At 36.2% G+C, this 11,828-nt stretch overlaps 1 protein-coding gene across 1 annotated transcript; it reads right to left on the reverse strand.

Moving 5' to 3' along the window:
• Positions 1–2,084: 2,084 nt before the first annotated feature.
• Positions 2,085–10,972, reverse strand: Klrk1 (killer cell lectin like receptor K1). The gene is made up of 8 exons (XM_059256944.1): positions 10,771–10,972; positions 7,994–8,032; positions 7,258–7,354; positions 7,180–7,196; positions 6,810–6,845; positions 5,944–6,095; positions 5,209–5,312; positions 2,085–2,787 (listed from the first exon to the last, which is right to left on the reverse strand). Exons 1-8 carry the CDS (start codon positions 10,910–10,912, stop codon positions 2,670–2,672), a joined length of 705 nt encoding a protein of 234 aa, XP_059112927.1. The 5' UTR covers positions 10,913–10,972; the 3' UTR covers positions 2,085–2,669.
• Between the last annotated feature and the right edge of the window lie 856 nt (positions 10,973–11,828).

Below are 11,828 nucleotides of genomic sequence, written 5' to 3' on the forward strand. Positions count from 1 at the left end.
GAAATATCAAGTAATTTTCTAAACACATCATGAAATGTATCTAAATATATTATACATATTCTCATGTTTTCCTTATTAAAATGTCTTTTTAAAACACCTAGTTCTGGTAAAGTTACTGACACTGCTATCAGAACCAAATTTCCCTCCTCTGTGGCCTATTGTATCAACCTGCCTAACATTCTAGTTTGGCTTTTATATTTTATGGCTGTCTAAATTGAGTTCTTGGAAGCAAGTGGGATTTTATTAATCACTTTTTGGATCTTCAGATTGAATACAGTGTCTGGAACATAGGAATGCCCCATTTTTGTTTCTTGAGTTTAAGACTAACTTTCTTTAATTATTCAATGAATCAGAATACTACCCCTCACCCGGGTCCCTTGGACATGCTGTTAGCTAATAACTGCCCCTAGTCTCTTTATCACTGTTTTGCAATTTCTGTTTTACTTTTCAAGCTATGTGTGAAAAATCTTTAAGGGATGAGTTGAAGTTATTTTCCTTAAACAAGGTGTTGCTGGGCGGCTCTTTGCACAGTGGATGCACACTAGACTTGTAAAATGAAGTGTTTCTGGTAGGGTGTTATTTGCTTTTGACTTCAGAGTCGTTTGACTGCAAATACTGTTAATGAGACATGGGGCTGTAAGCTTAAATGAAGGCTCTTTCATGGATACAGATGCTTCATGGAGGTTTGCATCCTGCCCCCCACCTTCTTAGAGGTAAGGATTGCAAGGATCCTTGATGCTGCTTTCTAAAGTGTGGGTCTTATTTGTTATTCCTTGAATAAGCTTCTAGCTTTTGGGGAAATCCCTCATTCAGGTGATCTCTAAGCTAAACCTCATATTTCCAAGGAGTCGCAAAAACTTTCAAAAGAGAAATCTAAGGCTCCTCAGATTTACTATAACCTTTCAGATGAAAGCCAGGTTCTATGGTTGCTTTTCTGTTATGATTCTCTGTTTTATTTACTTATGGTATTCTACAGATGTGTTTTTACCTGCCTATTGGTTTATATTTTTTCTATGTTGCAAAATATTATACAACCATGTCATAAAACTTTCTATTTTTAGATTTATCTTTATTTTATGTGTGAGTGCTCATCTTCATGCTTGTATGTGCACCATGTGTATGCAGGTGTATGGAGAAGCCAGAAGCAAGTGTTGGATCCTTTGGAACTGGAGTCACAGGTGGTATGAGTTGTCATGTAGGTGCTTAGAACTGAACCCAGTGCTCTTCACCTCTGAGCCTCCTCTCCAGCCCTTCTTTTTAAGTTTCAGTAAGACCTAATATCTGGCTGTCTTCCCCTCTGGTCTCAGCTTATTTGGGGTACTATTATAAAACACCCAGACAAGTTGTAAATAACAGAAATCCATTTTTCACAATTATGAATCCTGGGAATCTTATACCAGGGTAAAAGCATCTGTTGAGTTTGGTGAGGGCATCTTGTAGGTTGTACATCAGAAGTTTCCTGTATTCTCTTGTAGCCAAAAAGGAGAGAAATCTCTTTGGACATTTTCTTAAGAGATAATCTCGCGCCGGGCGGTGGTGGCGCACGCCTTTAATCCCAGCACTCGGGAGGCTGAGCCAGGCGGATCTCTGTGAGTTCGAGGCCAGCCTGGGCTACCAAGTGAGTCCCAGGAAAGGCGCAAAGCTACACAGAGAAACCCTGTCTCAAAAAACCAAAAAAAAAAAAAAAAAAAAAAAGAGATAATCTCGCTCACAAGGCTTCACTCTCATGACTTAAAACGTAATGTTCCAATGTTTATGTCCTAGTATTAAAAGAATACCGGGAGTTGGGATTTCAAATATGAATTTTGGACATACATAGATATTCAGTGTACAACATTATACCCATGGTCCCAGAAATTCATTTTCTTACTCATTTCACCTTAGCAACTGCAGAGCTTTCAATTCCCACCAGCGTCACCTTGTCACCTTCCAAACTTCAAGTCCAAGGACTCATCTAAATTTGACCCAAGTCAAATGTGAATCAGACAGTCAAAATTCTTTTCTAGTTGTGACTTGTAAAGTGAAACAAGCCATTTATTTCAAAATACAGTGGTGAGACTGGTCTTCAGTAGACATTGCCATCTCAACAGGAAAACACGAGAAAAAAGGAGTGGAGAAGTCCCAAGAAAGCACAAAAATCAACAAGGCAAGCTCTATGAGATCTTCAAGTTCCAAAAGCAATCCTGCTTGCCCTTACTCAAACTGTGCCCTACCAGACAGAAGCCTCCTTTCATGAACCACTGGGATGGCAACAATGCTGGGCACAGTGTTGACTACCCTGTGGTTCTCTGCTGCGGTCCCACTCAGCATGCAGTTTTGTATAGTGCTGGAGCTTACACTGCCGTGCTCCTATGGGGCTGCTCTCTCTCACTCTCACAGCTCCCCTATGTGTTGGTCCAATTTTGAAATCGAGGCTCCTCCTTGCCTCCTTCTCCTAATGCTAGGCAGATTGGAGAATGGTGTGAATGGTAGCCTTGATGACCTTTAGCTTCCCTTGTTTTAAGGGACACAGAATGTTCAGCTAATCATTCTGTGGCTTGTTTCTGCAAGGCATAGGCCTGCTGTTTTGTGTTGGACTTATGTTCTGTCTCTTTTATTTTTAGTCCCAGTTTCTCCTGGGTTAATTCCTTCTCTTGTCCTGGCTGTTGCTAAGATGATTAATGAAGTTCTTACACTGCCTTCTTCATGCAGATGTATGTGTTTTGAGCTGAACAGTTTTCTGTGTAGGCCTTAAAGCTTGAGCCATAGACAGCACAGGATCCGCTCTGCATTTCCACCAGTGTTAACCTGCAACAGAGAGAGTGGTATGTGACTTGTTTATGGTATTCAGACTTGTTTAATGAAGGATACAAACATGGAATCTTATTTGTAGGATTTGAATGTGGAGATTTCAAATATATGTCACATCATTTTAGCACCATGTTTAGCCCTTCTAACTTACACACATCCAAAACAGAGCCAATTCAGATAATAAAAATAAAAATAAAAAATGTCTTTAAATTTTTTTTTGTTGTTCTGCTTTTGTTTTTTGAAACACGGTTTCTCTGCTTAGTCTTGGCTGTCCTAGAACTCTCTAGGTAGACCAGGCTGGCCTTAAACTCACAGAGATCCACATGCCTCTGCCTTCTGAGTGTTGGGATTAAAGGTTTGTGCCACCACCGCCTGGCTCTTTTGGTCATACCAGAAATTAATCACCTCAGAATTCTAAATTGTCTATATATGTCCCTGAGTAAAAAAGCTTCAAAATGTTTCTTTAACGGTAAATATTTACATTATAAATGGATGTAGAACTAAACTTAGAATTTATTGCTGTAGTGTTTTGTGCAAAAATAAGCAATTTTCTACAAGTAAACAGATTAGCATTGTCAGATACAACTAACTAATACTCTAAACAAATCCCACATCTGTACTGAACATGTACTTTGTATTTTGTCCTGGTTTCCTAAATAATCAGTGTGAGAATAATTTATATAATATTTATATTCTACTTGGTATTATATAATATATACAATGTATATATAATATATAAATATATACAATTATACAATATTGTATTATATAATATATAGAATTAATACAATATAAAAATGATTTAAATTGTACATAGTTGTCCATAGTCTACATGCAGATTCTATGCCATTCTGAATAAAGATGATGATCATTCATGGAATTCGGTGTCTATAGAGAGAGTGAGACTTTGGAATCGTTAACCCATGGCTACCATGGGGTGACTGCATACACAATATTACTTGATAAAAAAATCAAAATTATTTGTAATTTCCTCAACACACATCCACATATATACATATAAATAACTGTGTATGTATATGCATTCATTCATATATGTGTGATGAATGTGGTGTGTGTGTGTGTATGGTGATGTAGTGTGGTGTATGTGTGCTGACACATGTGTGTATGTATGCTAATGTGTGTGTTTTACTTTTGCCTTGATATTTGGAATTCCATGGATTAATTTAATAAGTGAACTTTTTCTTCTTCTAAGAAAAAGTTGGAAGTAGAAGACTCAAGAAATCACTAATGTCACTTCAGAGTGAAAAATAAAAAGACAGTGATCTGATGTTATCCGCATTTAACGGGATGAATTTCTATTAGGAATTTTCTTTGTGGGTTTCAATCCAAGCACATTGAAGCATCCATTATTAATTTTTAATTGTCATTATAATTGTATGTATATGTGGAATATAACCTCATGATGTGATACACGTAAATGTCATGTACTGATCATATGAAGATATTTAGCATCTCTGGGGCCTCATGCATTTGTTGTTTCTATGGTGCTATTATATAACATAGTGCCTACAGCTAGTGATAAGGTACATCATTTTTAAAATATCTGTAAACATAAAAACAGAAAGGGGCCTACTAGGGATGGAAGAGTGTGGTGATATTGTGTTCCCCAATATATTGTGCACGCTAATAAACTTATTTGGGGTCAGAAAACAGAACAGCCGCTAGATAGACATAGAGGCCAGAAAATGGTGGCACACACACCTTTAACCCTAACATTCCGAAGGCAGAAATCCATCCGGATATCTGTGAGTTCAAAGCCACACTGGAAATAGCCAGGCATAGTGACACATGCCTTTAATCCCAGGAAGTGATGGCAGGAAGCAGAAAGGTATTTAAGGCATGAGGACCAAGAACTAGAGCTGGTTAAGCTTTTAGGCTTTTGAGCAGCAGTTCAGCTGAGATCTGTTTGGACGAGGACTCAGAGGCTTCCAGTTTGAGGAAATAGGATCCGCTGAGAAGTTGGCGAGGTGAGGTTAGCTGTGGCCTGTTCTGTCTCTCTGATCTTTCAGCATTCACCCCAATACCTGGCTCCGGGTTTGTTTTTATTAAGACCTGTTAAGAATCATGCTACAGAAGGGTACAGCTTATTGTACATCAGTTTTATCTCCATAATTCTAGTCACAAATATTCAAAATAAAAATATGTGGTGCTTCACCCTCCTATCTATAAAATGAACATAATATAAGATCAATCTTTCTCAGCACTTAGCCCAAAGTAACCAATTGATGCTACTCGTTAATGTTCATGTTGGCTACTCTGCCACTCTCCCTGCACTTTAGGTTTAGGGTCTAAGTATTTTTTCTAACTCTACTAGAATATGATAATGCATCAGACTGTGAGAATAAAACTGACAATTGAACAGACACCCAGCTCAAAACCTGCTGGTCTGAGACTCACTGGTCGGATGAGAGAGTGGAGCCATCTTCCCACTCCCAAGAGCCAGTTGCTTCAGTCTGGACTAGTCCCATCCAGTGATATGACTTCACCAGCTTAAAGAAATCCTATTAGAAACCACAAGAAAAGTAAGATGAAACCTGTGCTCAGAGCATCAGAAACACAAACCCATATCACTCACTTCCCACTTGGGGAAGGATGCATTGTCCCGGGGCCAGCATAATTCTCATTTAACCATAGGTAATCACAAAGTATCTTTGCTCTCTTAATTTTTCTCTCTTTGGAGGTGGTCAACAGTTGTGTGGTGTGTATGCTTACGACTCTGCAGCAGATCATTCCTCACATAGAAGGTAGGACAAGACATCGGGTATCTTCCTCCATTTGCTCCCTACCTTATTGCCTTGAAACATGACCCCTCACTGAAGCAAAAACCTTTTCAGCTAAGCTGTCTGGCTAGGAGCATTTGGGATCTACCTGTCTCTGACTCCAGTGCTAGGGTTACAGACATGTGCAGCAATGCCTGATGGGTGCTGTGGGGTTTGTGTTTGCATTCTCAAGTTTTCAGAATAAATACTTTAGCTCACCAAGCCCCCTCCCCAGCTCCTACTTCCTTAATTTTTATCAGTATTGTCTGGAGTGCATGCTAGAACATCTTCGTGCTTCTTGTATGTTCCAGGCTCAATCTCCAGTGAGTTACCCACCTCATGTATTAGAATTAAGTGGAATTAAATACCCGACCTGGTCCTCTTGACTGTATATCTTCAGAAGGCTGGAATTTTGAGACAAACAGGAAGCTTGACTCTGGTTCCAGTTTTTTCTCTCATTAAAAAAATGGTAACAGTTGTTTCTATAATATATCCAGTTGTTAGGGCATTGGCCACAGTAACCTTCTAGAAAGAGAATAGATTAACTCTATGAATACCTGACTATTGAAGCACATTTTATCTGGGTAAGTTAAACACCTCTCCTGTTCCAACTCTGAAATTCTAAATAATTAAATCATTATAATATAAACGAAGGAATGTCCCCAAACTAAGGGTTTTCTACTATTTATTTATTATCTCTTCTTTTACTGAAAATAGATTCTTTTTATTTATTTATTGTTTTTCTTTTACTGAAAATAGATTTTTTCTCATACAACATATACTGATTATAGTTTCCCCTCCCCTACTCCTCCTAGCTCCTCCAACCTCCCCTCCCATCCAGATCCATTCCCTTTCCATCTCTCATTAGAAAATAATAGGCGTCTAAGAGATAACAACCAAATATGACAAAATAAAATGTAATAGATGAAGCAAAATCTATAATTTATTCATTGTTGTTTCCAGATAGGGCCTCATGTAACCCATTCTGGCTTTGAGCTCTACACAGCCAAGGTTGGCTGTGAACTCTTGATCCTCCTGACTCAACCTGTGAAGTGCTGGAATTAAAGAAATGTAATACCATGACTGGATCTTCTACCCACTACTTGGCCTCCACAGTTAAAAGCAATAAATTTTATAGTGAGTTGTAGACAAAACCCAACTATTTCATTTCTGTCTTTTGAATGCCTAGTACACATAGCTGTTTGCAATTTGTGTTTAATGTTAAAAAGATTCACTCACCTCTTGAAGAAATTGGAACCTCATTGTTGCATAACACTATCAAAATAATTATAATTTTTAAAAGTTAGTAACTTCTACTGCAAGCAAAAGTGACTTTTATGTTTGTAGAACAGCAGCACTATGGTCAAAAAACCACTTTCACTATTGCTACCGTGTGTTTTCGTACTTCTGTTTCAGCTTTTACTTCTTAAACTGCGTGTCTGTGCCCATCCGCACGTGCCTGTAGGCATGTGTGTGAGGGCACCTATGTGCCATGGAATGAGTATAGAGGTCAGAGAACAACTCTGTGGAATGAGTTCCTCCTTCCACTTTTCTGAGATTTCTGGGGATCAAACTCGGGTTGTCAGGCTTATGCAGAAAGTACCTTTACCTGGCTGACCCATCTCTCTGGTCCCCAGTGTGCTTCTGCAGTCTAATCAAGGTAACACATTACACCCCACTGATTAACTTACAGGTTATGAAAATGGCAAACCATATCAGTGTGATAATGACGAAGCGTATTGCCATGGCTACAGCAATGACTCGGCGAACGAACAATGGAGATACTGTCGAAGGAAAACAGGCAAGGTCAAAGCAAAAGGCAGGGTAACGGACAACCCTGTTTCCGGTTTAGTATAAATGCTGGTATGCATCTTTATGAAAAGGTAGAGGAAATGCTTTTTCTTAGACCAAGCAGAATAAATACTCTATAAATGACTTAAATATAAGAGTACAAAATGTGGTAACCACTTCCAAGATTCTTTGCAAGTTTTCTAAGCCTTTTTTTTTTCTTTGTTTTTCTCTGTAGCCTCAGACTGTATACAAATTTGCAATCTTCCAACCACAGATCCTGAGTTGTGGGATTACGGATCATACCACTATTTTCCTCTCTTAGAATAAATCACATCTCTCAATTTTATTTTCTATGTAGATACAAAAGTTATTAGATATGAATACTCTTATAATCATGGTTTTAAAAACATACATTTCAGATATTAAGAAAATATTCTATATGTTTTTTGTTAGGACAACATTCTAGGATCGTGCCATATTTTGATATATAGAGATGAAATTGCATAAATACTTGTATTTACTTTCACTGATATTTGCACCAAGTCTTTTAATAGATTTTTAGTTTTCTCAGTGGACATTTCAGTTGTATTTTAAGTCTAAGTGTTAGAAATGATAATATGTTTCATACTCACTTTTGAATTCTTCTATAGGGGAGTTTCTTCTTATGATAGCTAGTGTATGAAAGTACACACCCTTGTTACATTTTCTAGTGACTGAAAATTTCAAATACACAAAGCTTACACTAATTTTTACAGTAGAACAGACAAATGAAATTCTCTGCTCAGTTGCATCTACCTCAGTAGTGAACATTATTTACCTGTTTTATGTATAAACTTAGTATACAAATTTTTCTGTTTTGACTTTTTATTTCCTATTATGAATAAGTTGAGGAATTTTTACTTATGTTTAAATAATACTTTTTATTTCTCTGAGGCCTTTCTTGTTTTTATCGTGTTACTGGCTTGTTCTATACTTCTCAGTTGGTGAATATGACACCATACCTTGTCATATATTTTGCACACATATGTTACAGATATCATTTCCGTTTATGATAACTTCACAGGGATGGAACTACTTATTTTTCCCAGGTTAATTTGATCAAACTTCCCTTAATGGCTCATGTTTTTTAGATATGAATAAAATGCATTTATAATAATGTCACATATTTACTGTTATTTGGGCCATTTAATTTTGTATGTGTGATATTTGGCAGAAATAAAATTTACAGGAGGCATTCTTTGTAGAATGCACACAGAATTTTTCTAGCAGTGCTTATAGAATAAATCTGTGTCTTGTCACTTACATGAAGTGCTTTCATTAGCATATTATGCCTCTACTATATATGTATTATTCATACATCTGCTAATCAGCCTGCCTGTTCCATGCATGTGCAATTTTTCTACCTTCATAAAATGCTTGAATATTTAATAGTGCCTATCCTATAACAGCATATTTCCTTTCCTTTTCATATTAGTATGAGTATTATAGCACTTTATTTATGCCTTAAGACTTTAAATGAAAGGCTGGAAAGTTGTTTCACCAATTAAGAGTGCTTTACTACTCTTCTACAGGCCCTGAGTTCTGTTCCCAGCTCATAATAACCTGTGGTTCCAGCTCCTGGGGACTTGACACCCTCTTCTGGATTCCATGAGCACCTGTACTCATCTGTACACACACACACACACACACACACACACACACACACACACACAAACACACACACACACACAAACACACACACACACACACGAAGAAATAAAAATAAAACAATCATTTTAAACAAAATCTTTAAAATGAGCTTTTCAAGACTGTGGCACCTTTAAACTATGGTGTATTGACATCTAAATAGAATCATTTTAACTGTGTATACATATAAAGATTTTACTTGTAAGGTGCTGTCTTTATCTTTGAATAGTTTCTATTTCATTTTAACTGTGTATACATATAAAGATTTTACTTGTAAGGTGTTGTCTTTAACTTTGAATAGTTTCTATTTCCATTCTGTGTGTTTTATTCTATGTTCATGAGCAATTTGAAGTAAGTTATAGAGTCATTTCTAGATTACTTTTAATATAAAACTTTTTTTACTTTTATCTTTAATCTTTGTTCAGAAAATTATTTGCATTATACTTTGTTTATATTTTATTTAGAAAAGAATTTGATTTTCATTTGTGTTTTAATTTTTGTCAAGCCTACATTCAAATTCTATTACTACTAATTTTTTTTTCAAGACAGGGTTTCTCTGTGTAGCTTTGCGCCTTTCCTGGGACTCACTTGGTAGCCCAGGCTGGCCTCGAACTCACAGACATCCGCCTGCCTCTGCCTCCCAAGTGCTGGGATTAAAGGCGTGCACCACCACCGCCCGGCACTACTAATTTTAACATTTACGAAGTATCCATTTACAAGTTTTCAAATATTTTGATTAATATCTTTTACAAATATAATATTTTTGCTTTAAATTCTGATGTGATAAATATCACATTTTTACCTGTCTTGAATAGTAATTTAACAATGTTGAAACAATGCTCAACAATGGCAATAACAGTATTTTTGCATTTTAATAATTATATTGAAATGTCCTCCTGACATTTAATAGTATAAGGGATGTTTTTATATAGTCTATGTGTCTATACACTCATATACATACTAAAAACAACATTTATGTTTATCGAAATTTGAAGATCAAAGTCTCATAAAATGAGAATTTGTATCAAATTTTATTCAATGTCTGTTCAACATCATGTACACAACTACATAAGCATTCACTTTGGTTATTACATGTCACATGACTGAATTCCCAAATTACCCCTTTAAAATAACTTTTGTTACTAATTTCATTTTTAGTTTTTAATCTTTCTCTTTAAATGACTTATTCCATCACATTTTTGAAACAGTGTCTCATGTAACCAAGCTGACCTTGAACTCTTTATCACTGAGGACAACCTGACTTTCCAATTCCCTTGCACCTACTTACAAAGTCCTGGGTCCTGTGACCACACCAGGCTCAGGTTTTCCCCTTTGTAAAAATCATCACAAATTTTAGTCTGGCTTGAAAATAGTTTGAGTACAGATTGTCTCTACTACATTCAGAAAGATCTCTGAAAATTGCTACAATTTATTGCTTCTATCATGCTTAAGAAGACAGTTGGATGTTTTTTAAGTTTTCTTTTCTATGGTTTATTTCTGGATATTCTTACTTAAAGATAAACCACCCCTCAAGTTCTCCTTTCATTTGTCCTTATGACAAATTATCTCATCATCTGTAACTTGATTTTAATTCCTAATATTATTTTAGAGCAAATACAACTTACTTCCCTGGGGAGGTAAGAATGAGTGCTGTCACTGACAGCAGCATGGTTTCTACATTCACATCAGTCCCCAGGAGGAGACGAATGGAACCGAGACTTACCACTCTCTCTGGGTTGCCTGGTAGGTAGTACGGATCTTTGTTTCAGCCACCCTTGAGAAGCACCCCTCTTTGTTGGTCTGAGTTTGTAGTTATGACATTTGTTCATCTCTGGAGAAAATATTTCAAGCTGACACAACTCCATGGACTTTCTGCCATTTGAAGAATAAGTGTCTACCTTTCAGTTTGTGTTTCTATGGATATACTTCCCATGAGCATCCTTTTAAGAGACAGCATGAGTTTTCTTTTGCTTTCTGTTATCTCATTATTAAGATGCTTATATTTCATAATATAGATATAACAATCTTCATTCCTTGGAGAATTAGTGTCAGCAAAATAATATGTACTTTTGAAGTAAACCAATTCACAATGTAAAATGAAATCTGACATCAAAACAAGCTTTATATAATGAGAGGAAATAATATAGGAAGACAGACCTAATTATACCATACACCCAGATGTAATAACGATAAGCAGAAGTAATTCAAAATCTGTATTAAGTTTCCTACATCACAGAAGATAAAAGGTATCAGCACAATATCTTAGGGACATCATAACAATGAAGTGAAATATGATGAACTTGGTATCAATAATGATAACTGCATACAAACAGTAAATTTAAAGTGCCAAATTTCTTGAGAGTCAGGGACACACAAAGGCCTAAATAGTAGACTCCAAAGTCTCAGAATAAATATGAATAAATACGACAGTCTTGACTTTGAAGAAAGCAAGTTAAACAAAGCCATTTAGCTGTTTTCTTGAAATTTCCATTATTAATTGAATCATTTTGTAAAAGAAAAGACAGTATCCATATTCTTTTAGGCTTAAATATTAGCCCTAAACATTGCTTGCACATAATTCCATTATTAACCTGAAGAAAATAGTACCAGTTATTATATTGGGTGAAAAATTTGAATACCAGAGATACTCAGCATAATATTGTTTATTTTCATGATGTTAGAAATTATGAATAATTCATAACACTTTTAGAATAATAAGCACTTTCAAATTCTATACCCTATGTGTTGCATAGTCTAGAATTCCACTCAGGTAAATGCAGG

The sequence above is a fragment of the Peromyscus eremicus genome, chromosome 3 (genome assembly GCF_949786415.1).
Source record: "Peromyscus eremicus chromosome 3, PerEre_H2_v1, whole genome shotgun sequence".
In the NCBI taxonomy this organism is placed as follows: domain Eukaryota; kingdom Metazoa; phylum Chordata; class Mammalia; order Rodentia; family Cricetidae; genus Peromyscus; species Peromyscus eremicus.

Bases quoted from the DNA above. Each gene is read 5' to 3' on its own strand.
- Klrk1 (XM_059256944.1), bottom strand. From the start codon at position 10,912: ATGGAGTTGTGTCAGCTTGAAATATTTTCTCCAGAGATGAACAAATGT. The intron at 8,033-10,770 runs GTAAGTCTCGGT...TTCATACACTAG, and splicing joins CAGGCAACCCAGAGAGAGTG to CTATCATAAGAAGAAACTCC. The intron at 7,355-7,993 runs GTGAGTATGAAA...TTCCTTCGACAG, and splicing joins CCCTATAGAAGAATTCAAAA to TATCTCCATTGTTCGTTCGC.